Raw genomic sequence first — 27998 nt, 5'->3', positions numbered from 1 at the left:
ATATCCAGCAAGCATTTTCATCACTCCACTGCTAGCAATTTCAGGGAAATAAATGTTAAAAGAATGATAACTCATAAAAGCATTATACCAAAAAAAAAAAAAAAAAAAAACACCTCTGCCCAGGGAAGAACGCGATTTCTAGCTGTACCAATCTAGAAACAGAATGGAAAAGGTAAGTAAAAACAAGAAAAGCAAAAGAAAGGTCCGGCTACTGCTGTTGCGTTGAATGGCTTGGGACAGCTCCTTGTTGCCCATATCCACATTCTTTGTAGCTTCAACTGCCTGAAAGTAAGAACATAAAAATAGGGCTGTAACAAACACAAGAATGTGAAGAACCTGAACAAAATCCTGAGACAAGTTTAACACCGCTGACTAGGAGTTTGCGAAGAATGATGCTGATGGCTTGGCATTCAAATCATTGATGATACAACTACAGAAGTTAGTTTTCTTTTTTCATACAAAAATATTTTGGTTCATCTGTAGAACCCCGAAAAGAAGGATTTGGACCACCCAAATTCATTTAATGTTGGATTATTAGTGATATAGCTAATACACTATAAACATGAATTCAGAACTCGTCAAATGGGAATAATCCTTGTAGGGATCTACAAGGAGCAGGATTCCCTCACCCACACACACACAAAAGAAGAAGAAAGTTCACAATGATTCAACCTATAGAATTCTTTGTTGGGGTTGGAATCAACTTTCTCTTCTCGATATGAACACCTTACGAATTTGGTATGTGCAAGATCAACAAGAACAAAAAAAAAAAAAATCACACAAGAGACGAGATTTACGTCTCTCTTTCTTCTTTTCACTCTAGTTATGGAAGACACCTCTCTTATTTTTCTCTCATCTCTTCTTTGGCACTGTCTCTCCCCTTAGAGAAAACCCACTACACATTTCTTCCAAAGTGTCTCTTGGAAAAAAACTCCACCTTGCTTAATAACTTCAACCACTAACCACTTCCACTTACTTGGAAGACTCAACCTTATTGAAGACTTCATCTCCCATTCAAATGGACAACCCAAACTAGACCATTGAACCAATCCATCAACTAGTCTAGATAAAAGCCACCAAACCCAACATTCTTTAGATTCTCAAATTTTTTTTTCATAAGCTTAGAAAGCTTTAAAAATTAGATGTGCACACTCATTAAATCAGTTTGAATTCAATTTAATGTTGGGTCTCAACCCCATCTGTCCTGAGCAAAGATCTAACTCAAAAATTACCCTCCATGATTTAGCAATGTCCGAAAAGACAAATGACTGGTAAAAGATGAACAAGAATATATTCTTACCTGCTCATACAAATACTCTATCTGTTTAGACTGTTGAAGAACATGTGTTGCCATAAGGTGATTCAGAGCAGACATTTCTACCATCTTAGTCTCAGTTTCTTGAACAGCATCTAGAAGACTGGACAATTCTGCCTGTCCAAATACAGTGACAAGCAATTTCAATCTTAACCAGCAGAGAAACTCCATCAAAAGCATAAAGGGGAATTTTTACAAGAAAGCCTTCAACCATAAACCAACACAATGATTACCTGAAGAGCTCGTGTTTCATCATCCAATAGCTGTTGCTGAACTCTAAGGGGTTCAGATGGAAATTCATTATTCGAATCCCTGAGCTCTGAATGATCAGATTCAGATACAATCGGTGTATTTGGATTAGTGGCACGGTGTAGCTTTCGTCTTGGTATTACTCTATTAATAGCATCCTGGAAGCGAATGGCTCTAAGCTGGTCAAACTGAATTGTCACGGAGTGTAGCCTCTCACTTAAAATCAAAACCTGACAACCATAGTAGCAGATTAGTGACAAAGAAACCTAGAACTATAGAACTCCCCAACTAAACTAGCTGAGTTTAGTAGTTTTCACCCAAAGAGTGTGACTTAAATATATGTGATTCCTTAAAAAAAAAAAAAAAAAACTGAACAGACAATGCAATAATTAAAAGAAAACAAAGTAAATTGGAGTCCCGATGGGGTTTTCTGGAAGCCTAAGATTATTAGGTTCAGAAATCCAATGAAACCAGAATGGCAGTGACAGACAGGTTTAGAAACCAGATGTAAGAGATGGATGGTCTGATCCGGCCAAAAATCTGGTTGAAGGTTTATATGGACTGAGGGACAAAATCTTAAAATTTTAGATCAATCTGATGGTCAGATCTGAAGTGATGGCTCAAGCCCACACTAAGTAGGATTCCAGAAATCATTGTACAGAACAAGAAATCCATAATATTAGTAACATATGCATAACCAGTTAACTGAAATCAGATATCAGAAAGGTAACTTAGAATTCCAAAAATTGAAGAAACATACTAGAACTACGACTCTTCTAGTTCAATGGAAACATGGAATTTTAAACCAGAAAACAAATCAGCAGGATAGTGATTAACTAAACTGACAGAGAAACCTGAAACTAGAATGCATAGGAACTAGAAGTTCAGAACTGACCTGATTCTTCAAGAAAATAAAAAAGAAGAAGACATATGAAACAAAAGCTTCCCACCTGGAACTTGTCTGGAATCCCACCAGCTTACATTAGCATCCACAAAGGGTCTCATTGCATCCCATTAAAAGTTATTCTGATTCTCACAGAATAACGGAGGCAAAAAGCCAATCTTTCATTACCCAAATTTGTGTGCCTTATGGCTGGTTACATAAATACATATAGACTCTCAAAAATGACTCCTAACATGACTAGAAATAGCCTAAATCATTAATCAAATTAGCTACTTAATTTACCAATAAAAAAACTTGAAACAACTCCAAAACTGACTCAAAAACCTCCAGTTAGGTTTGGAGTGTTCCTAAACCAACAATGACTTAACATAATGAAAGGAAATCAATTCATAACTGGAGTGGACTTATAGATTCCTAATCCAGCCTGAACTAGAACACATAATGAATAGATTTCTAGATAAACTAAGAATTAAGAAATTCATGAAACCGCAAGCCATTCTTCTTCTCCTGGCATTGCTACTGGTATCTACATACTGCACCAATTCTCTCCGGCTTGAAAAAACTCGTCCACAAGTTTTGTAGTGGCGTAAAATGAACACTGCAGGAGTAGCATGCGTCTTCAGTCTAAAATAAAATTCTGGCAGCACATGGAAGATATGAAAAAAATCCGCAACCTTGGGAACCTTCTCGTAGAAGTAGTAAGGAATCATGAACTCTATGAAATCCTCCACAGTAACAATAGCATCTTTAATATTCACGGCTTCAAGTGGAGTATTCTTGAAGTCTTCCTTAACCATGACCTCATCTAGTATCTCTGCTGCAACCTTGTCTTTGCTATCTTCTTTGAGTATGGCAACGTCATCTTCCACAACAGAATTTTCTACATGTTGAATCTCTTCTTTAAAATCTTCAAGCATTGTCTCATCTTTGTCGTTGCAAACTGTTTTGATTTCTTCATCTTTATCTTCAACAGTAGGCTTTACCTCTTGAAGTGAAGGACAATCTTTTGCCTTGCAAAGAACCTGATTTTCAGCTTGAATCATTGATTCCTCTATGATTGTTGTCGCCTCTTTGCCTTCACAATTGCAATCAAACTTGTGTAAGAAAACTGGATTCTCCTTTGCCAGCTCATTTAAAGTGATAAGCTCCTCCTCTTTTAACTATTTCCTTTGTTTCTTCCTTTGGCGGTGCAAAGTTGAGCTCAGCTTGTGCTTTAACATTGCACATGTCAGACTTCCAACATTTTCCAATTTCCGAACTGAATTTTATAGATGGCTGCTTCAAGCTCTCTTCAGCTTTGAAGGCCTTTTGGTGGTTGTTGAACGGAGAGCTTCCTTTTGATATTTTCTGGTAGATACTTGTTCTTCAACTCGTGCTTCATTTCTTACCAAGCCCTTAGCTCATGTCTTCTAACTCTAAGCCTCACTTAATGGACTCTCATCACTGTTTAGTACGACCAATCAATTGCAAATGAACAATCTAAGCTTCATCTCCTCTTTCAAGTCGTACTAGTCAAAATATTCCTCTAAAGAAACTAACCAATCAAGGAATAGTCATGGGTCCATCTGTCCAGCAAAGTAAGAAACTTCTGGTTTCATCTTATTTGTAGTATTATCAGTCCTATGATAACCATTCTTTACCAAGGTGTGCAAGTAGACCTCAAAAGAGGGCTGATTTGTAGGAATTCTCTGTGATACTCTCTCAACTCTCATGGTATTATTTGCACTAAATTGAGTTGGTAATCCCTCGTCAGGTCCGGGATTTTCAAAATTTTCAGGCATAGGAAAAGGATTAGAATCAGCACACTGCTGTTCTATGTCAGTCATCTATCACATTGTAATGCAGTCCTAAATTGGTAGAAGACCAACTTGGAGCTAGTAAACCAGGATCTATTATGAACAGGGTAATCGGCTAGGTCAACAATATGTTTTTTTTTTGGTTGAAATTTGGGGCTAGGGTTTGGATCAATCATTCCTAGTGTAGGGAATGAAATTCAATTCAGGTATGGTGTGTTTCTGATGGTTGGTTTGGGCTGGGCAGAATTTGGGTAATGGGATGATCTCCAGAAATAGGTGGGATGTTGTGGTTTGAATGGGGTAATGGGAAAACAGCTTGGTTTCGAGTATTCCAATTGGGCAGGAGAATACTCGATCCAATTATGTGAAGGTGTTGTTAGCTGAATGGTTTGTTAAGAATTTTGGGAGATGGGACGGTTTCAAGAGATGGGTGGGAAAATTAGAGTTTTGGGGTTGTTTGGAGGATTAGAAGAAGAATGGGTATTGATGGGAATATGGGATGATTCTAATTTACTGCTGTTGCAAGGGCAGCTCAGTTGGTTAGAGGATCTTGAATAATTCTTGAGCCTTGATTTTGAAAATTAAAGGAGATTTTCAAAGAACTTGAAAAGGAGAGCTTCAAAAGAACCACCCGGGCTTCCCACCGCAAGGTGTCAATCAGATCAAACACAGGACAAAATCTTCAATGGAGATGAAGAGCAGCAAAAGCTTTTCATTAATATCAAAATTCATATCCAATACATGCCCCCCCCCCCCCTTACAACCTTATATAAAAGACTCAAAAAGAGACTCCTACGCTAAAAAGGAAAGGCCTAACCCAATCCTTAACCTATTAGGTATTGGTTGCGTAAATCTGTTGGTGCAGATTCTGAGTCTGGATTAGATTCTATGAAATCAGTTTCTGTGGATTCGTAATTTTGAAAGATTAACTGTTTGGTTACCCTGATTCTGTAACATGAATCTTCCTGAATAACTGTTTGGTTACCCTGATTCTGTGACTTTATTCTTCCTGAAAAACTGTTTGGTTACCCTATGTCTGTAAGGTGGATTCATCCTGAATCATCTGAAAAACTGTTTGGTTACCCTGAGTTTGTAAGTTGGATTTATCCTGAATCTATCTAAATAACTGTTTAGTTACCCTGAGTCTGTCAGTTGGATTTATCCTAAATCTAGGTAAAAGAATGTCTGGTTGATCATGTGAAAAGGATATTGACCAAGTTATTCATTCTTACTAAAAGTAATTTTGTGGTTAAAACTTGGCATGTCTGAAATGCACACCTTCATGCCATGTAGTTGAGCCCTAACTTCTGATTAGTAAATCAAAAAAGAGACACATCTCCATCTCCTCATGGTGTCCATTACTCATGGCTACTCATGGCCAAGTATTTTAATGGAACCAACATCCTTAGTGCTAAATTCAAATTCAACAAAGGTTCTTGAATTTGGAACAGTATTGCTCACATAATTCCCTACCATAGGAAGGTTCTTTGTTGGGTATTTGGTTCGGGTTGCAATTAAATCATATGGTGCCACCATAGATAACACATATTCTTTGTCTCTAAGTATAACTTCTTTGATTAAATTTTGGTTTGGGTTGTAAGTAGAGTTTAAAAGACTAAAAGGGCATCTCAGTGTTGCTCACTTTCTATCTAATAGAGCTTCAAAGTTAAAATAAAAAAATGAAATGCAAGTCACTTTAAATGTACCATTTAACTATTTGGTTTCAATATCTCCATCACTAGCATGCACACAACAATCAAATTCAATTACATAAAATTCACAAATTTTAGTCTAACAGTTCCAAGGCAATGCATTCGAGGATAGACATGGTTCGTCTCATCTTCTCTTCCTTCCTCCCACACTTCTTTACTTGTTCAGGTTAAGTTTTTTTACAGCTTCAAGGACGTGTTCCAACGTCTTTGTATGCTGCTCAGTTATCCTTGATAGTTGAGATCACTGTTAGCAAAAACGCGTCTAAAACTCTACAAAGTAGAGTTTTAAACACGTTCCCGTTTTTTACCATTTTAAACATGTTTTGTCATATGTTTTCCAAACATATGGTAAAAAACAGCAAACGACAAGCATTCCCGTTTTAAACGCGTTTAAAACGAGTTCCCTTTTTTTGGCGTTTTTTAAGACCTTGGACTTAACTGACCATATCTCTCTCTCCCAAACTCGGATTGGCCTGATTCTTTCACCGATGTAAAGATGACTCGAAGGGCTACATTTTTCATGATATCACCTTCAAGTCAAGGTCAATGCACAGATACCGAAAATAGAAGCATGTATTTCAAATAAAAATTCCTCAATTTATAGGAGAATAGTGTCGGTTTTTTCGTTTCGTTTTTTGAAACATAAACGTTTAAAACCCGTACCGTCCATTTTCCATTTTTTATTGTTCTCCATTTTTTTTACCATCCGTTTGCAATTTTTTACCATTTAAAACCCGTACCGTAAGACTCCATTTTTTTGTCGCTCCCGTTTTTGCTAACTATGATTGAGATAGCATCAACCATTCCATCATCTACATCAAAAATAAAATCATAACAAATATGTAATAAGATTGCATCAACCAAAAGAAATATGTAATAAAATAGCATCAACCATTCCAACATTAGCACTCTATGTCATGCTAACTAAACCAAAAGCTAAATCTAGAGTTAATATTGCTTAACACCATAAAGTATGTATGTTAGTTCATCCAACTCCTTCACCACCATAAACCATATAACTCAAAAAACCCACGTTGGGTACCACCAATGCATCAGTCTTCACTGATGTCCTCCCCCTATTCCAGGTAGTTTTCCAATATCTTTGGCTCGTCTTCATTTCTTGCTATCAGAAAAATAATGGTCTTCTTCTTTGTCATAAAAAGATTCATTGCACGAAATCTCGTGTCGAAGTCAATGCTTGGAATTGCATCAATCGCATCAAAGAGTCTATCGGCAAGATCATCTAGTGAATCATTCTTAACTAGAGAATTGATGGCGGTAGCTATGGCTTTTAAGGGACTTGATATCTTTCCAGCTCCCTCCTTTCTCTTTTCTCTACCCTACACGTTTCCCCCTCCCTTTGTTCCTTCTCGAACCCACCACACCCTACACGTTTCCCAACCCCTGTTTCCTCCTCTTCTTCTAATAAGGCCATCGGCCTCACCCCACCCTCCCTACCCTGCAAGCCCATCCCACCCGATATGGATTCTTTAATTCCTAGCTCCATCCTCTCCGTGGCCACACAACCCCGCCTCCTCACATAACCAAATCCCTGGCATGGTCGCAACAGCAGCTGCTGCCATGCTGCAATTGCCATCATTGGAAGCACCAATCCCCACCCCCCCTGTGAAAATTGCTTCTCCAGAAAGGGAAAAAAAAAAAAAAAGAAAAGAAAAGAAAGAAAGAAAGAAAGAAATGCTAACGTGATTTTCGTGTGAATTCCCCATTCATGAAGACGGAGCCACCAGAAGCAAAATAACCCAATCTGAGTCTTCAACCTTCTACTTCCTACATTCCACAGCCTGTATTACTCCCACACCACCAATAATCTGCAAATCAAGAACAGATGTCCTAAGAGTTCTATATCTCTATAAGACCTGGATAAGAAATTCGTTGCTGACGCCAAGAATGGGAATAAACCATTGAAAATGTAAACTTGGTTCTTCAATTTCTAATCAACTCTGATGTTAATGTCTTCTCAATGTGGAGATTCTTTGTAGTTTAAAATGAAAAAAAATCTGCAGCCTTAGATTGGTTTTTTTTTTTTTTTTTCTTGACCCCCTTTCAAATCTTGTCATTTGATTTCTTCGGAGATCAAAAGAATTGGAACATTATTAGTTGTGATTCATAGGGAACTGTTGTGCGGCACCTGCGACTTCGTCGGGGAAGAAAAAGGGTAAAAAGAAGTCCAATCCTTTCTCTATTGATTATGCTGCGAATCATGGAACCGAAGGTTGATTGGGATGAAGAACAGAGGTTGGGGGGGTGGAGGTGGGGTGATGGATTGCACCATCATCGTTCCAATACAACAGTTCCCCGTCATCAATTTCTTCCCTTTCAACTCTCCTGTCGTTGAGGAAGACGCTTCTCCTTGTTCTCTCTGTCTATAATCTTTGACATCGACAAATTCAGTTGTGTTTTGGGAAACCTAAGGAGTCGAGACATTTACTCCTTCTGCGCCTTAACGGAATTTGAAGATTTCTGTGAAACCCTTTCCATTCTTACGGGTGGAACGTAATCCTCATCTCTTTCATCCTCCTGATTTTTCTTCTTCTTCAGAATCTTGTGCTAATTCTACTAATTTTGTACGGCTTGGGTGCTTTCTTTCTTCACTTATGAGAGGGTATTAATCTGTTTCTGTGTTGAGGGAAGAAAAAGGGAATCAAACCCTGAAATCGTATGTGCCTAGGTCAAAGTAAGGAAGAAGGGAAGGTTTTAGGTGTTTTAAGTGTTTTAGGTGTAAGGGTAGTGGTGGGTTGGAGAAGGAATAGAGGGAGGGGGAAACGTGCGGGGTGGGGTTAGGCTACAACGTGGGGAAGGGGCGGGTGGTGTTGGATTGGGTTGCAGCAGTGGTAGTGGCCGGTGGAGTTGCAGGAAGAAGAAGAAGAGTAAAGAGGAGAGAGGATCGATGAAGGAAGAGATAAGGGTATTTTTTATATTTATTCTTCTATAGCCTGCTGACATCATCAATTGACCTGTTGACTATAACGGAACGAGTATTCCGTCCGTCATATGGGTACGTAAGTAAAGTTTTAATAAATGGGGGGGCTACAAGATAGGTGAACAAACCTCAGGGGGTCTACTAGATGTTTACTCTTCTTTTTTTTTTCTTCTTCCTCTTGCAACTCCACCGGCCACCACCACTGTTGCAACCTAATCCAACGCCACCCGCCCCTTCCCCACGTTTAGCCCAACCCCAACCTACACATTTGCCCCTCCCTCTGTTCCTTCTCCAACCTACCACACCCTGCTTCACCGCAACCCCTCCCCTTGCTGCGATCTCAGCCTCGCTGCGACCCTAAACCTCCCACAGGCACACCTGACCCGACCAGCCCAAAAATGGAAGCTCCCTTGCCAAGAAATGGATGAATCAGAAGTGGATGAAATTACCCCGATATCTACCAGTCAAGGGCCCCTGAACACCTGTAACCTGCGGTCTTGCTGTGAAAGGGAGAGACGATTGACTGGTAGATGTCCCCTCTTCAATCTTTTTGCGGATTTCTTTCTAGTCCCCTCTCTCAGATATTTTCCAAATCCGAATTCTATACTACCATACGAAGCTGTAAACAAAATTCAGATTACCTCAACTGGAATTTGTCGCAATGACATTTGATTCCGGTTCTCCCCTACCTCGTCCGATGATGCCACCAACCAAAACCTTAACATTAATCCTCCTAAAAAAACCGAGGATCGTTTGCAGATGCTGCAATTGGAAGATTCCAATGGTGTTGTTAATGGTGAGGAAACGTTCAATCAAAAAGGCTTGGGCGAGGCGGAGAATGGTTTAGTGGTTGCAGAGCATAATGAAACGGACAGGCCTTAGATCGAAGAACCGCTTGTGAGCAATCCCTCAATGATTTCAGCATCGTCTAAAGCTGGTGAAGAGGTCCGGCAGGTTTCTTCTGTTGGCGTTGCGTTTAGGGATAATTCAGAGCTTGAAGTCGATCCTCCATTGAGCCCTAGAGAGAGTTAGCGTACAAGTGCCCAATCGATTGATGAAGCTGAGAGTACAAACAAAGAAGTAGATAATGGTTAGGAATTAAGATCTAAATGGTGCCCTAGCAGATCGATAAGTTTTCATTTTCAGAATAAAATCATATCCCTACCAGGGATTTAGTTGACGAGTATCAAGTTGGGAATTGGCTAATTTTTTCCCCTGTGCCCCACTTGTGTGTTTTGTTGACTTATTTTTTGTTGTCTTACAGCGATTTCATATCTAAGGGCTCTGCTGGGCCTTTGTTGCTTTGGATTTTAGGGTGGGGTTGGGTTGCGGTGAAGCAGGGTGTGGGGGGTTGGAGAAGGAACAGAGGGAGTGGGAAACGTGTAGAGTGGGGTTAGGCTGCAACATGGGGCAGGGGCAGGTGGCATTTGGTTGGGTTGCAGCAGTGGTGGTGGCCAGTGGAGTTACGGGAATGGTGGTGGCCGGTGGAGTTGCAGGAAGAAGAAGAAAAAAAGAAAAGAAAAGAGGTGATTTTGGTCATTTCCACATTTATGAACTGCTGACATCATCATTTAACCAGTTCACTCTAACGGAATGGGTATTCCGTTATTCCCAGGGGTCTGTAAGTAAAGTTTAAACATCGATGGGTCTACATGATAGGTCAACAAACCTCAGGGGGTGTACATGATGTTTACTCAATATTTTATATACTAACAACTTTACCTTGAATTCAGACCACACATGTTGTGGTGCATCAAACCTCATTTCCATTGCGTTCCAGCCTAACCCACTTTGCTTTTGTAGGTCACACAACGCTCTAAGCCTTTGTTTCCATATTCTATAGTGATTTCTACATTGTTCCCACTCATATGCCATTCCAAACCGGTCTTTGATGCCAACTGAGATTGACTGCCACTGGTCTTTCCTTAGGCCATTATCTCCAGTCCTACCAGTTCTATGATGTCCTATAAGGCACTCTAGCATGAAATGTGAAACATCACTGCGCCATGAAGCAATATCTCGTGCCCTCGCCTAGGAACCCTCCCTTGTATCCATGCTTTCGATAGACAAATAACTCAAATTCAATTAACCATTACAGAGACTATAATACAATCATTCCACATAATCAAAGAACTCAAATTCAATACCAGGTTAAAGAGACTATTAAACATTCAATACCCTCCCCTGTTATCCCACTCTTTCATATTGTAACGAAGATTCTGATATGGCCTCAAGAAGCCCCTTTAGTTGGCAAACCCAACATCAACAAAATAGTATTTACCTGGAGGTACCACTATTTTTCCTTCTCCATCCCTATGAAGTGCTTCATCTAATATTCGTGAATCAGATGCCGATCCTTCCAAACCAGAAAGTATGTATGTAAACTTAATGTGGAAGTCGCAAGCAGCTAAGATATTTTGCGATATATTTCCCTTCCTATCGCGAAATCTCCGATGTTCGTTAACCGGTACCCACGCAAGGATATGTGAACCATCTATAGCCCTAATACAATCCTTGAAGTAAGGGTAGAAGCTTCTACGGTTAACTGCTATTCGCTGATGCGTTGTTATACTTGGAGGCTTCAACAATACTGGGTACAATTTCAATATTACACCCAATACAAGATTAAAATACCTACTTATAGTCTCACCGGAATGTCCAAATCATGCAGATTTTTTCGATTTTTCGTATGGTGGCCATTTGTTTGAAAAATGCATGACTCTGTTCCTCCACCTGCACTGATTTGGTATCATAAAAAAGGCCCCTCTCTCGCACCAATTGACATAAACTAAAAAAGGCCATCCTGCTCATTCTTATGATGTTGAATGTTTGATAGTCTCTTTAACCTAGTATTGAATTTGAGTTCTTTGATTATGTGGAATGATTGTATTATAGTCTCTAAAATGGTTAATTGAATTTGAGTTATTTATCTATCGAACGCATGGATACAGGGGAGGGTTTCCAAGCGAGGGCACGAGATATTGCTTCATGGCCCAGTGATGTTTCACATTTCATGCTAGAGTGCCTTATAGGACATCATAGAACTGGAAGGACTGGAGAGAATGGCCTAAGGAAAGACCAGTGGCAGTCAATCTCAGTTGGCATCAAAGACCGGTTTGGAATGGCATATGATTGGGAACAATGAAGAAATCAATATAGAATATGGACACAAAGGTTTAGAGCATTGTGTGACCTACAAAAATAAAGTAGGTTAGGCTGGAACGCAATGGAAATGAGGTTTGACGCACCACAACAAGTGCGGTCTGAATTCAAGATAAAATTGTTAGTATATCAAATATTTACAAGACCTGTAATTTAATTTTTTATATTAAATTTACGAATGTCTTATGATTGTATTTGGCAGAAGAAGGAACAAAAATATTGGAAAGAACATACAGTGCTTCCCATACACCTAGAAGTTGTAGCATGGTTGGGAAATGAAGTTGCAACAGGGCACGGAGCTGAACACCCATTTGATGCAGTGAATGACTATATGCATGACAGTTCGATGCCAGCAGAGGGTTTACATGGCTTTGATGCTATTGGTAAAGATTTTACTGAAGCTGAAGATAGTGTCCCAGCCACTCAATTAGAAGGTGGCAGTCGTAGTCGTGGTCGGCCTCGGTCATCTGCCGCAAGTGGTAGCGAAAAGAGAAAGAAAGAGGGGAGCTGAAAAGATATCAAGTCCCTTAAAATCCATAGCTACCGCCATCAATTCTCTAGTTAAGAATGACTTGCTAGATGATCTTGCTGATAGACTCTCGGATGCGATTGATGCAATTCCAAGCATTGACTTTGACACGAGATTCCGTGCAATGAATCTTTTTATGGTAAAGAAAAAGAAAACCATTATTTTTCTGAAAGCAAGTAATGAAGACAAGCCAAAGATACTGGAAAGCTACCTGGAAGAGGGGGAAGACATCAGTGAAGACTGATGCACTGGTAGTACCCAGCATGGGTTTTTTAGGTTATATGGTTTATGGTGGTGAAGGAGTTGGATGAACTAACAGACATACTTTATGGTGTTAAGTAATATTAACTTTAGATTTAGCTTTTGGTTTAGTTAATATGACATAGAGTGCTAATGTTGGAATGGTTGATGCTATTTTATTACATATTTCTTTTGGTTGATGCAATCTTCTTTCATATTTGTTATGATTTTATTTTTGAAGTAGATGATGGAATGGTTGATGCTATCTCAACTATCAAAGATAACTGAGCAGCATACAAAGAAGTTGGAACACGTCCTTGAAGCTGTAAAAAAACTTGACTTGAAAAAGTAAAGAAGTGTGGGAGGAAGGAAGAGAAGATGAGACGGACCATGTCTACCCTTGAATGCATTGCCTTGGAACTGTTAGACTAAAATTTGTGAATGTAATTGAAGTTAATTGCCGTGTGCATGCTAGTGATGGAGATATTGAAACCAAATAGTTAAATGGTACATTTAAAGTTACTTGCATTTCATTTTTTTTTGTTTTAACTTTGAAGCTCTATTAGATAGAAAGTGAGCAACAGAGAGATGCCCTTCTAGTATTTTTAACTATATTTACAACCCAAAACAAAATTTAATCAAAGAAGTTATATCTAGAGACAAAAACATTTATGGTATCTATGGTGGCACCATATGTTTTAATTAGAACCTGAACCAAATACCCAACAGAAAACCTTCCTATGGTAGGGAATTATGTGGGCAATACTGTTCTAAATTCATGAACCTTTTGTTGAATTTGAATTTAGCACTAAGGATGTTGGTTCCGTTAAAATACTTGGTCATGAGTAGCCATGAGTAATTAACACCATTAGAAGATGGAGATGTGTCTCTTTTTTGATTTACTAATCAAAAGTTAGGGCCCAACTACATGGCATGAAGGTGCATTTCAAACATGCCAAGTTTTAACCACAAAATTACTTTTACTAAGAATGAATAATTTGGCCAATATCCTTTTTCACATGATCAAGCAGACATTCTTTTACACAGATTTAGGATGAACCCCACTGACAGACTCAGGATAACCAAACAGTTATTCAGATAGATTCAGGACAAATCCAACTGACAGACTCATGGTAACCAAACAATTTTTCAGATAGATTCAGGATGAATCCACCTGTGACAAACACAGGGTAACCAACCAGTTTTTCAGGAAGAATCAAGTCACAGAATCAGGGTAACCAAACAATTATTCAGGAAGATTCATGTTACAGAATCAGGGTTACCAAACAGTTAATCTTTCAAAATTACGAATCCATGGAAACTGATTTCATGGAATCTAATCCAGACTCAGAATCTGCACCAACAGATTTACGCAATTAAACGCTTCCTAAGGATACTAGGTTCAGAAACCAATCAAATAAGAACCGCAGGGATAGGTTTAGAAACCAGATTTAAGAGATCTCAGAAAACAAACTAATGGATGGTCCGATCTGGCAAGAAATATAATCAAAGGTTTATTATGTTCTGAAACAAAATATTAAAATTTCAGATCAATCCGATGGTCAGATCTGAAGTTATAGCTCAAGCCTACTTGAAGTAGGATTCTAGAAATCAGGGTCCAGAACTAGAAACCGATAACCAGATTAAAAGCAACCAAAATATTAGTATTTGAGAAGATTTAATTTACTGGAAATATTAGTAACAGATGCATAAACAGTTAACTGAAATCAGATTTCATAAAGGTAACTCAGAATTCCAAAAATTGAAAAAACAAAACCCCAATGAGCAAGGTCAGGTAGGGCCCAAATTTTAGTGAGAAGTAGGTCCCACTACCTCCTACTGATGTGCCAACTTTGACCCAACCTGAATCTGCCAAGACTGGTAGAGGGCCGGTTAGGAGAAGGGAAGATTTCAGAGAAGAAACCTTGCAGGGGGAGAGAGGAAGCACAAAACCACGCACTCACGTAGGCTAATCAAATATTTTTCTATTCAATCCACAGTCCATCTTGTTGTGTACATGCAAGTATTTAAAGAGAAAACCAAACACTCCTAGTTAGACTCTAAAACTGAAATAACATTATCTCCTACATATCCAACCCAAAGCAACAAAAGAAATTAAAAGACAAAAAAATAACTAAACTACGTCCAACCCTTGTTGAACCAAAAAACACGGATTGGACTGGTTCTTGGTTTGGGCTTCCAAAGTGGGTCATGTGTCGAGCCAGGTTAGAGCAACTGCATCAGCTCTCCTCCCTTTGAAAAGAACTCGACTATATCAAGTTCAAATGAGGTCCAAGAATGCCATCTGGGTTAACACGCCGGAGGAAAAATGTACCAATTGTCTGCTTGAGTTTCGTAGATGGAAGATCCTTCACCGGAAGAAACTTCATCTCAAGCCCACCATGCTGAAAGGAATGTATATTCTCATAACCACAGTGCTTAGGCTTCTTATCATACAATCATGGACGCCCCAGAAGAATGTGGCAGACTTTTAAAGGGAGGACATCACACTATAAATGATCAATCAGTCCACCAATGGAATACGTGAGCAAACATCTTTCATTAATCTTGAGATTTGTGTTGCTCCCCCACACAATCTTGTAGATATTCGGATGAGGCTCTGTCTTCAGACCCAACTTGTGAACAGCATCTTCAACGACAATGTTGGTGCAACTATTGGGGATCACCATAGTACACAAGTTGTCATTGCATCGCACCCTAGTATGAAAGATACTCTTACGACACCAATCTTCCTCGTCGGGAACCTCTGTTTAGTCAAGAGAGGATGAATGACATAGCACTGTTGACGCTTGCCGTCACTGTCACCGACAACGACCTCACTAAGCTCACGCTCACACTCAGCCTCCATATTTATCTTCCTTGTCGTCCGTTGCTCTTTTGGTGCAAATGGGATGAAGTTGTCCTTGGCAACGTAAACTACCAACTGGTTAGGGCACTAAGCAAACATATATCTATACCCCTTCCGGTACAAATGGGATGAAGTTGTCCTTGTCAATGTAAACTACCAACTGGTTAGGATACTGAGCAAACATATGTCTATACCCCTTGCACGTGAAACATTGAATAGCTGCCTTCGGCATCACCAAAGTCCTGTCATATCCACGCCGAGGCAAAGAGTAAGGTCTATCTAAACCTCGCTAAAGTGGGGAGTAAGGACACACCGGTCGTGTAAGTGCCATAGAAGAACCGCTAAGCTGTGGCATACTAAAAGAGTTTGCTTGTGGAGAAAATTGTTGCGGACTAAGACTATCGCCCTTGAAGAAAGTATCTGTGAGAATCTTCCAAGAGTATGCTTCAGACTGTCTTCTACCTAATATGCCACCTGTACAACATCTTCCATTGTGGGCAATCGACTAGATGTGAATGCAGCATTGATCTACGGGTTTGTACGGAACTGTGCCACCAATACCTCTTCATCCCACTCAAAATTAGATCGAGTGGTGAAATAGTAGAATCTGGCAACATACTCCTCAATTGTCAATGTTTTCCTGTTTCAACTATGCAAACTTGAGGTGCATGTGCTGCTTGAAGTTGGTAGACAAGAATCTCCAGTTCATGGCTTCGCTTGTCTCAGCCCAAGTAGTAACTAACCCAATGCCTCGGGTCCGATACTATTGTTGTTGCTTGATCCACCAGACTCGAATCGTGCCCTTCGATTTGGCCTCTGCAAATAAGAACTTTTTGGCCTCAGTCAACCTGAAAAATGTCTCCAAACTGTGAATCCAATCAAGGTATTATTCTGGATTGTTATCACCATAAAAATAGAGGACGTCCAGCTTTGCGCCTCTTTCAGCTCCATAAATAGAATCAACATATCTACCAACTTTGTACGTAGTGGCAATGGTGGTGTACCATGAGATGGGTCTTGTGGGGTGGAGTTGGAAGAATCACCAGATTGCATGGGACTCTCTCCTTTATCTAAAGCCACTAGTCAATCAATAGAAGCTTGCATAATATGGAGGGAACTGACAACTGCTATGAGGGTATCGACACGTTCAGTGAGGGTGTCCATTTTTGGGTCAATTTCACCATTATAGGAGTTGAGCTGTTGGAGAATCTCACTATTGGCCACCATGGCTAAGATATGGATTGGATCTCCAAATTGGTTGCGATCCCAGGGTTTGAAAACCCTATTCAGAATAACTATGGGCCCACTATAGCAAGAGAACACTTAAGACAAATGCATAATGGCAAAACAGTAATTTAAACCAAAGTTCCTAATAGAGTGGCAGTACTGTAATATTAGAAGTTTAAATAAGAAAAATAAGGTAAAGTATGGGTGGGAGGGCAAACTTGGAAGTTGATTAAAAATGGGACAAAGTAGAATAAAAATAGGGGAAAAGGGTAATTCTGGAAAAATAAAAAAAATTTAAACTTAAAATAGGTATGAGGGCAAAATGGGAAAGTTGAGGTTCCAAAAAAAGGTACTTATGGTGGAAGACATGATGAACTTGTCTTCTACCAGCAGACAATGAGCAGAGAACTCACACTGGTGGAGTTCAACTTTGGTTTCGACAAGGAGACCTCCACTTCATGACGCCTGACACACCGGAAAATAAGGAGAGATGGGTCGTCTCCTGTTGAAATAGAACCAACGGTGTGAATGGAGGAAATCTCGACTTCGAGAAATTCAATTCGATGAAGACGTTGGGATGGTGCAATGCAAAGGAGGGCTTAGCGACTTTGAAGGAGGCATCGATGCTAGTAGCAGACTCGTGGTGAGGGCTCTGGAACCGGGGAAAATATAGGCTTTTTTCTTTAAATTCTCTAGCTCTCACTCTCTTCTTTTTTTATTTTGGTCCTGGCGGAACCCTAGGACAAGAAGGGGGGTCAATTGAAGCTACTTGAAAAGGGACGGCGGTTGGGGGTTTACCTTTAGGGATCGTGAGGAGGGGGTTTGCTAAGGGATTCGGGTTTCAGTAGGGCAGTGGGTTGAGGAAGAAAGAGACAAAGTTCTCTTTGTGTTTTTTTTTCACTCGGTGGAGCCCTAGAAGGGGAGTATGTCACAACCGGGGGGAGGAAAAGAGGATGGGGGTTGCCGTGGGAATTGATATCACAAAGAGAGGAAGATGAGGGGATAGGGTGTTGTTGCAACGCTGGGAATGGGAGAGGGAGAGGGGGAACTTTGGCTCTAATACCAACTTGGTGCAGGGCCAGTTAGGAGAAGCCGAGAAGGGAAAATTTCAGAGAAGAAACCTTGCAAGGGGAGAGGAAGCACACAACCACGCACTCAAGTAGGCAAACCCAATATTTTTCTATTCAATTCATTGTCAATCTTGTTGGGTACATGCAACTATTTAAAGAGAAAACCAAAGACTCCTAGTTAAACTCTACAAATGAAATAACTTGATCTCCTATGTATCCTACCCAAAGCAACATAAGAAATTAAAAGACATAAAAAGTAACTAAACTACTTCCAACCCTTGTTGAACTAAAAAGCTCGGGTTGGACCGGTTCCTGGTTTGGGCTTCCAAAGTGGGTCATGTTTGTCTTGCAAGGCTAGAGTTACTGCATCAAAGAGTCAAAATAAAGCAAAGAAAAATATGAACATCATAAATCTTTGGACAATTCTATGCCACTGAAAAAACAAGAAAACATGTGATTGAATTAGGGCACCAGATTTGACACCCGACCAATACATGGTGTCCTCTTCCCTCTTCGGATTTGTTGAGCTGGCATACCACATGGCAGAGATAGGGATGCAGGAGTTCCACTCCCACCCAGTCTGCCCAACTCGCCTCTGTTTTAAATATATTATCTTAATTTATTCTCCTCCCCCTCCCATCCACCCCCCCCCCCATCCCCCCAAAAAGAATGGCACAAAATTACACAATCTACAAAAAAAAATAAGTATAAAACTAATAAGGGATTTTCTTATTGCCACCCCTCAAGGTGTCAAATAATTCGTAACCTTACATTTTTGCATTTTTAATATGACACCCAATTTTTTTCCAAAGAGGGTACTAATGTCATTTCACATATATACTAGAAAAATGTGCATGACATGACACCTTTTGATAATACATAATGATGTCACTTTCAAATTATTTTTGAAAACCCTTTTATACCCGTCTTAAAAAACTTTTGGGAATAAGACAAGTGGCAATTAAAAGGTGCCAAGTTCTAAATGCACCTATAGAGGTGTCATTCAGACACACTCGACTAATAAAAATGTTTACACAATCATTCAGCGTGCATCCAAACAACCACATGGTAATGTCTTGCAAATAAAAAAGCAAAGAACAGATCCAAAGGAGGCAGAAATCTTACCACTCCATGTCTGTGGGCTACAATATCAGCATTAGAATTACCACCGCGGAGCCCAAGCCATGCCCTTGAATTTATATTCTCATTTTCATCATTTATTCTGTTTTTAAGAATATCTATCTGTTCTTTGCATGCTTTTATGAAAACAGCCACCTGCATAGAAGGCATTTATCAGATAAGTAGTTTTATTGCAAAATAAGCAGTTGTGTATACAGTGGTGAAAGATCTAGAAACAAAATGAGCTTATGTAATGGAACTTCTGCAGTGGAGATGTCCAGATATTAGCAACAATACAATCACAAAATTCACAACAACAGCAATAAGATATTCGGTCAACTCACTTCATGCTCAATGCTGTCTCTTTCGTGTTCAGTAGTGCGGTGCAGATCCGTATAATCCTTTCGATGTTTAACAATAAACTGTTCCAAACTTTTGATGCTTTCAAGCTTGCAAATCAAAGGAAGTAATTATTAGCATCTCATGCATCACTACCTAGAAACCACCTCTACCTACAATGGGACCTCTGGACCATGATTTCCAATAACTCATAGACTAACAACCATAGGAGTAAAGACACTATCAATTAAAGTTGAATGAGATGACATAGAAGATGGTGTACATACTGTTTTCAATGCAGCCTTCATAAAAGGTGACCGTTGCCGAGGTTTTGGCATAATGAAAGATGCCAATATTGCTGCAGTTTTGGACTATCAAAAATAGATCCCACCAAACAGATATTAGATGGGGAAAGTAACCAAAATGGCCCAAGAGAAGGGCACACATTGTGAGAAATACATTTTGAAGCCTCTTTGTTTGGGAGGGGAATGAGTTCAGGTGCTCCAGAATAGATTTCAGTTACAATCCCATTAGAAGTATTTAAACAGATTTGCTTCCAGTCAGAAACACCTTAAACACACCAAACAGGGGGTTGAGGGGGGGGGGGGGTGAGAGTATTAAATAACCTCATCATATCCTAGGGAAAGAGCTACAGCATGCACAGTATCCTTGAAATCCTCAATTCTGTCCCTGGTTCTCGACATCCCCCTACATTCCACCAGTTAGGGGAAAAAACAAACTTTCAGTATGGATCCGTGAAGTGTCACAAAAACCAGACTCAAAGCAGCAAAGAGCCAGGGAACAAAAGGGCCGAAAAAAGGTACATAACTGGAGTTTCGATTTTCTTCAGTTACTTATCAGGAAAGAACAGCAAAAGTTACTGGAAGCGGCCTCATCAAATGTTTGCCACCACATCAACTCGAAATAATAAACAGTCAAATAAAACAACAGAGGAACAATGCACCAATTAAAATTCTGAATCCTGCATTAGAAACAGGTATGAGCATATGAGAGAAAAATTAGAAGATTAAGAACTAAGAAAGATTGATTTAAAGAACCAATGATGGTAAAATATCTATATCTTCACTGTGCTACAGAAGGGGCGGGTATGCCAAAAGAGAATAATGTTTAATGAAACAATCTCCAAATTTCCATTTCCCAACTGAATACTTTAATTCCTGTGTACAACCACAGGCATGTGACAGGATTAGGAAGTTGGAGGCTTGAGAATGGAGTTCAAATAATAACACATTCTACAGAAACATTATGGGATAGGATTCGGAATTTTTTTCTTCATTTGAATCAAATTGATTTAGATTTTCTTGTGGTAAATTTTAAACAAATCAAATCACAAGGCTGCACATAACATAGAGGACCTTGAATATGGAATTTGCAAATCCCCAGCACCTACAATTGGGAAGCAAGCCTTACTGTCAACAGCAGAACATATCATCCAAGGAAGATCTTCTGCTGTTTCTGCAGCGTAACACCTTGCTGAAACTGAATGATATCAAAAAAGGAGAATAAATAATTGAAGAAGAAGAGAGGGACAAAGGAAGTGAAGGGAGAAAACAGATCGCAGTAGAGAGAAAAGAGGGGATGAACAGTCTGTGAGGAGCGAGAGGAGAGATATTCAACTCATTTTTCAAATAAAAATATCAATATTTCATTCACTAATCGATTGGGGCTTACATGCTTCAAAGGAAAACAGAAACAGAATTGTAAATGACCTCAACTACTTCCTAAGCATGCAATAGAATATCCTAAATAACTTAAACAATTTAAATAACTCTTCTGAACAGATCCACGACTAGGATAAGCCCACAAGACAGCTAGCTAATATAATTTTAGAATAGAATAATTTCCTAACTAATAGCTAACGAACCCCACAGCTATCAATATCAATGCTTGAACCAAATGTACCTACCCTACAACCAAGATACAAAATACAATTCATGGGTTCAAAATAGAGGATCAAGTCACATCCAGTGGTGGTGATCATGCTTCAACATCACAGTCCTACATCAATCTTCCTCCATTTTTTGCCAACACTACACCATATCATGGGTGGGGGGAAACATAATGTGTTCAACATGGTACAAGAGGAAAATACACACAAAACATATGTAAGGAAGAAAAATGGAATCTAATTCAATCAAAATATAAAATATTTCCAAAAAAATAATATTATAGAATAATTTTATGAGAAAAATTCACATTATTCACAATGCAAATTGATTCACACTTGAACATACGGAATAGTAATATCAAATATCTAATATCCGCTACTGTCACTTGCAGAAATTAAAGAGGACAATTGGATGCAGTATAGAAGAATAAGGAGAAATCAAATTAAAGTTCAAAACTCAAATAACAGCGATTTCTAAGAAATCTTTGTTCATTGACAAGTCTCTGTAGTTGGTGACTGTTGTAACTTCTCTTGAACCAAAGACTGCCCTAACATTTCAAGTATGAAGGTCATAGTTGAAGGCTCAGCACTCTAACCACATTGACCTGCACCAACTTGTGCAAATTTTTGGCAAGTGACTAATATTAAATCCAAGAAAACAGTTTCAATGTTTCAAATGAGGGTTCATAATATAATGTAAGCCTACCTAATCATATCAATTGTTATAATTTTTTTTTATCAAATAAATCATGAAGGCTTGTAGGACTAAAGAGACCTCATTGAAAACTTATTGCAACTTGCCAAACAAAGGCCAAGAGGAGGGGGGGAAAAAAAGAAGCACCAGTATGACTGGCATAGCATCTACTCTAGTTAATTCCTGACTCCTCGGGATTTAACACAAGCATAAGTTTCAAAGACCTATGAAATTAAGTTGGCTGATGCCAGTTTTTAAACTAATACTTGGTTTATAAATGGAGATGCATTTGTTACAATAATAACAATTTCAGAAAAGAACGAAGAGAGAGAGAGAGAGAGAGAAAGTCTGATGCAGTGACGTTGACGTGGATGGACCGGCACGACCCACTGTGGAAGCCTAAGCCAAGACGGAACCAGTCCAACCCGACTTTTTGGTCAAAGAAAGGTTGGTAGGATTTATTTCTATGTTGGGAATGGGCAATGAAATCCTTTTTTATTTTATTCGGTTTTGTTTTGGTAAGAACTAGCTACGTAGGAGTTGCAACTTTCCTTGTTTAAGTTTATTTTAGTTTTCTAGTCGAGTAGGTTTCTTTATTGAGTTGGATTTCTTTTTATTTATACCATGTAATCCCATCAATGGAAGTTAGTGAAGAATTGAACGAAATTGGGAACCACTCAGTGTTGAGTTGTGCGGTTGTGTGTGCTATGGCTCCCACATCTTTTATTCCTTCTTCTTGGTTACTTGGAACCTCCTCTCAGATATTCTCCTTCACTTCTCCATCCCTGTTCTGTTTTCCTGACCGTCTTTCTCCTTCTTCTTCCTTTCTTCTGATTCAGATCCAAGCATCCGCAAGAAGAAGAAGAAGAAGCCCTAAGATTAGGGCCTAGTAGTTGGAGCCTTAGTTTATTTCAGCCTTAGTTATTTCCCATACTTAGTTTTTTTTCAGTTTAATTGTAAACTTAAATTGAACCGGTTCAGACCATGGTTCAATTTAAGTGAAATAATCCTATTGGTTGTTAGGTGCTTATTTCCTATTGGTAGATTAAGGAATCTTTCTTTTAAGTATTTTTATTCCACCCCTCCACGATTTTTAGACCTAGGATTCAAATTCCTAGGGTGAATACGTTTTAGGCCTATGGCCATATTATAAAATAATAAATCATGGGAGGCTCCCCCCACAATTCAGATTTGAAAATTAAACTTATGTTTGTTTGCTGCCATTGTTGTTGCTGCTTTGCTCCTTTGAGGGTGTGCCTTGTGAGTAATATCAAGGTGAAGGGACTGGTGGATCTCCAGTTGACTCCTTGCGTCTTGTAGACCTGGAGGATCTTCTTCTCAGCTCCTTGCATCTTGTAGATCGGGAGACCTATCTTCTTCAAGCTGCTGCCATTGAGATCTGCTAAACAAGTAAGTTATTTTACTGTTTTAGCAATCCCCTTCTTCTTCTAATCTTCCAACCTAAGCCTATTGACTCCATTATCATCCCCTCCATTAATTCAATCAATCCACCCAAACCCTAGGTTATCTAGATTCTGCCCAGCCCAAATCCACCAACCAAATTCAATCAAATTTCAACCACAGCCCCCTCTCACCTCCTCCTGCGATTGCATTATAAGGTCGCAATTGAACAGATCGAACAAGTTCGAATTGACATAACATGAAACCTATTAGTCCGAAAGCACCATGGAGAGCAACAAAAGTCCACAGACCGCCTAATTGACACCAACGAGTAAAATCTCCTTGTGCTTCAAGACCCCATAGTGGCAATAAAGAATATGCTAAACTATTAGCAGGAGTAGAAACTGCGGCGGTTAAGAAATTGCAACCTTCCAAATAGGAACTAGCCAATCCATGGGTATACCATGAAGTTACAAAGGTTGTACCTGTGAACCAACCTCCTAAAGCGAAATAGGCACAAGGAAAGACCAATAGACCGGACCAACCTACAAAAACGAAACGATCCCTCCGCAACCAGTCATCCATAATATCAAATAAATCTTTTTCTTCTTTGGTAAATCTACCAAGGGCTATAGTCATAGTGATCCACCACTCGACCTTAGTTGCAGGCCCATCCTAATACCCTAACCCTAATCCCCTTCATCTCTAAAAACCCCCAAAACCCTAAAAAAACTATCTAGACCAATCCAACCATCCAAACCTTACCATATTGTAACCGAATCATCCCCTTACTACTCCTAGCACTCGACCCAAAGCCCTAGTCCAAATTCCAACTCTAAACCCTAAATTTCATCACCCCCTTCTTCCCCAAAACCCGAAACCCTAATTGTCTAATTTTTAATTCCTCACTCAAACAACTTCAAACCTTAACCATTAGCTTCTCCTAGACCTGCCTAGCTTTACCAAATAAAACCCAACCCCATTACCCTAACCCTAACCCTAAAATTTGACCTAAGTCATCAAATCGGCCCAATCGGCCAGCAGGTCCTGGTTACTTGGCTCCTAGTTAGACCCTTTGTCTATCTAGGACTACATTATCTTCTTTTCTGCTCCTGTTCCAGCAATACCATCAGAACCCACACGACTGGTTCACTCTTCCTCTCCTTTTTCTGTTTCCCCTCATACTTTGGGTGTGAGCTTCCTTACCTTTGGGCAACCATCCCTGTAGATATATTGCTGGAATCTCGAATGTCGACTCTCGAACTGATTTTCATGCTTCTTTTCTCCACTACCGCCATCCCTAGTTGCAGTCCTGTGATATCATTCTTTTGATTGTCGTTTGGAAATCCGTTGGAGTGCAATCAAGAGTTCTTCTCATCGACCTGCCCTTAAAATCTTGGAACCAACAGAGAACCCAAATAGGAGTTCTCCCCTTCAAAGGTAGTTACTGTTTCCGCCTCTATTTGCGTCTGGTGGTAGGAACCGACCCCCCTTCCACGAATCAGCTGGTTAAAATCACATATAACCCCTTGTCTAGGGTTAAGAATAACCCCAAATTCAGTCCAGTTAATGGTAATCAGCAGTACTACAATCCCCCAAAACAAGATAAAGATCCAAAGGTCGGTATCTTTGATAGAAGATACCCAAATTGTTGACACAGTTGAGGAAATTGAAAGAAGACAGGGTAGGGTCAGTTCAAAGGGGTCCAAATATATGGTCGCTGCTCAAGCCATCGGCAGTTACTTAAAGAAATCTGGCTGTTTCTCAGTAACCAACAAACAGAGAGAGAATCGTACCTCAAAGGTCGCAGAAATCCAGCCGAATCCTCCCTTCTGCTGCTCAGTTTAAAGGGATTAGGGTACGGTCTCCCCCATTTTTCGCTTCAACAATCGGACAAGTATAGGAAGAAAGAGGTTTTGATGTTTTGTTTATGATTAGATCTGAAATTATTTTTTTGGCTCTCAATTTGAGCCATTATCAACACGTGCTCATTACTAATTTAAGCGCCAGACAGGACAATGGGTACTCAAAAACCAAGTCCCATAACAAGAGATTGAATCAGAAACAAAATGATCAAGATTAACATGAAACCCACAGTGTAAATAGGTTTGAAGAAAGTGGATATATTACTTGATCAGAGAAGAGGAAGTGTGAACTACATAAGTGTTCAGGAAAAGAGAGACTAGGTTTTTGGAATACTGTGTGTGTGGAAGCTCCAAAAGACTTAGAATGAGGAGATGGAAGTCCAGATATATTTATGAGAACTATAGAACCAAATATGATGGTAAAGTTTGAGCATACTAGTCTAAAGATAGCCCAACATTGCCGATGGTTGTCATCTTGTACCCACGCTACAAATCATAGTTATTCAAAGATATATAGTGGGAATCCTATCATGGAATGATATAACTTGGATGAACTCTTTTTGAGTTTTTGGAGTACCTACAACCAGTATAGCTGAAGCACTACCCAATGTTGTTGAGACTAGTCAGCAGTCATACATCCTGAGATCTGCTCTATTGGTGCTGCTACTATAAACTTTCTAATGTGGTAGTCATAGGGTAGCTTAAGGGGGTCACTAGGAGAAGAGCCTTTACAGTTGCATTAAAGGGAAAAAGCCAATAAGAAAGATTCACAGTCCTTTTGCAAGTGCAAAAATTAACTAAAACAAAACACCCATTAAATAGATTGGATTTAATTGAAATCCAACAGATACTGTAGAGTTGGGAATAAATTTTGCAGAGACACCTAATTTGTTGTTTGATTAACTGATCCTAACATTTTCTGCCCTTAATTAAATATCTAAGCATTGGCACATCCAATATAGGGGAAACTTTAGGAAATGCTTAAAGATGCAATGATTATTACACTATAAGAAAAGTAGGAATAAAGTCCTACACAAATTCAAGACAAACAAAGCTCAAAAAAGACTTAGAAACAGAGTAATTGCTGTTGTACATATGCACCATCAAACAGAATCCAAACTGAAATAAATATGACCTCTAATCGGTTTCTTCTCCTGTCCCTCTCTCCATCTCCCCACCCAACCCTGGCAGATTAACTAGTCTCGGAGTAAGTTAACAAGCAAGAGTTTTTGAACATAGATCTGTAACATCAGTATTCATACTTCAACAAGATGGAACATAGTTTCTATCCCACTTAACAACCAGACACATGACCTATGCAACATGGGTTCCATAGGGATGGTTGTGCTGAGCACAGCTATTGCTGTTTATGGCTCTTTTGAGTTTGGCTCCTATGTGAGTACTCACTATCAGTCTTTCCCATTAAGCTGTTCTCTTTTTACTTTTTAGGAACGATTTCTGGTCTCCTCTGTTTTGGTCTAAAACTAACCAAAACTACTTCAATTTTGATCATGAACATGGACTCACAAAAGACAAGTTCGGTCAGTATCACCATATGATTACAAACCCTTAAGTTTATCGATGGTGCTGAGAACGTCGAAAAACGACCCATTACATTGGTCCGTCCTACAGATGGGACAATCCTTGATTCAATAGGTTTATGTTCAGTTACGTACATAACATAATGTTATATGTTAAGTATGATAAAAGTGCTAACAAGTTTTAAACATCATCTACAACAACAAATATTGGAATTATGAGTCTTTTAATGAATTCTGATGTCATCCAAACATCACTTCAATCTATATGTGGTTAGAATTTAGAGTAAACACAAAATGATCTACGAGTCATGCACAAAACGAAGAATCAAAATAAATGACATTTACTGATGAAAGCAGAAGAGAACTACACAAAAGGGCATATCCAGTGCACGAGACTTCCGCCACTGCGGGTTCTGGGGAGGGTCAGAATGTACACAGCCTTACCCCTACTTTCGCAGAGAAGCAGTTTCCAGACTCGAATCTACGACCATTTGGTCACAAGTGAGCAACCTTACCGTTGCACCAAGGTGCACCCTCAGAACTACACAACATCCAGTAATTCAAACACTGGAAGGAGCCAGCGGGACCCAGTTCAAAATTGATTCCGACGAAACCCATAGATAAAATATTTAAAATACAATTTACCAGAAAGTGAAGTAGTATTACTTGGGGAATCTCAACCCCTATTCATAACTCAGGAAACTCAAGTACTTTAATATTCGAGCTTCAAACATCCATGCAATGACAGACAGTAAACAAATGTTAAAAATGGAGAAGAGGGTGGAGCGACAGATGAGAAGGTAGATTAGGACAAAGGGGGAACTCAATGTTGATTTGGAGAAGAAGATCCCAGTAACAGAAGAACCAGTGAGTTCAGGCCAAATTATAGGGAACCCAACAGTGAAATCTAGGGCTTTTGTTTGAAATGGTGATAGGCAATTAGAGCTCCTCTGTCACTGATTCCGAACGGAGAAATCTGGAAAAAAAAGCTCCCCTTTTGAAACCCAACCTCAGATCAGGGAAACAAGAGAGAATGAGTGTATGTCAGAGTGTGTGTGTGTGTGTGTGTACATACCGGTGGAAGGCCGATTCTCTTAAGGAAGACGTGCTTCTTCA

At 39.4% G+C, this 27998-nt stretch overlaps 2 protein-coding genes across 4 annotated transcripts; both read right to left on the bottom strand.

The window, feature by feature from the left end:
- Positions 1-105: 105 nt before the first annotated feature.
- LOC122669663 (syntaxin-81-like) lies at positions 106-27995 on the bottom strand. 3 transcript variants are annotated; one of them, XM_043866483.1, is made up of 9 exons: positions 27958-27995; positions 20297-20454; positions 20099-20180; positions 19760-19843; positions 19478-19582; positions 19140-19289; positions 1549-1794; positions 1301-1432; positions 106-282 (listed from the first exon to the last, which is right to left on the bottom strand). In XM_043866483.1, coding segments are annotated over exons 2-9 (945 nt in total). In that variant the 5' UTR covers positions 20299-20454; positions 27958-27995; the 3' UTR covers positions 106-138. The 3 variants fall into 3 exon arrangements, with proteins under 3 accessions (XP_043722418.1, XP_043722419.1, XP_043722421.1); XM_043866484.1 differs by having other exon boundaries at positions 20302-20454; XM_043866486.1 differs by lacking the exon at positions 27958-27995 and having other exon boundaries at positions 20354-20454.
- Positions 2477-4300, bottom strand: LOC122669664. The gene is made up of 2 exons (XM_043866487.1): positions 2773-4300; positions 2477-2740 (listed from the first exon to the last, which is right to left on the bottom strand). Exon 1 carries the CDS (start codon positions 3509-3511, stop codon positions 2873-2875), a length of 639 nt encoding a protein of 212 aa, XP_043722422.1. The 5' UTR covers positions 3512-4300; the 3' UTR covers positions 2477-2740; positions 2773-2872.
- Positions 27996-27998: the final 3 nt, after the last annotated feature.

This window comes from Telopea speciosissima, chromosome 7 (genome assembly GCF_018873765.1).
Source record: "Telopea speciosissima isolate NSW1024214 ecotype Mountain lineage chromosome 7, Tspe_v1, whole genome shotgun sequence".
NCBI classification, from domain to species: Eukaryota; Viridiplantae; Streptophyta; class Magnoliopsida; order Proteales; family Proteaceae; genus Telopea; species Telopea speciosissima.
This window is presented reverse-complemented; position numbering and strand designations above follow the sequence as displayed.

Excerpts from the sequence above, each read along its gene's own strand:
- LOC122669664 (XM_043866487.1), bottom strand. The coding sequence starts at position 3,511 with ATGATTCAAGCTGAAAATCAGGTTCTTTGCAAGGCAAAAGATTGTCCT.
- LOC122669663 (XM_043866483.1), bottom strand. Across the intron at positions 1,433-1,548 it reads ATGAAACACGAGCTCTTCAG|GCAGAATTGTCCAGTCTTCT; the intron begins GTAATCATTGTG and ends GTATTTGGACAG. Across the intron at positions 283-1,300 it reads TAGAGTATTTGTATGAGCAG|GCAGTTGAAGCTACAAAGAA; the intron begins GTAAGAATATAT and ends TCTTACTTTCAG.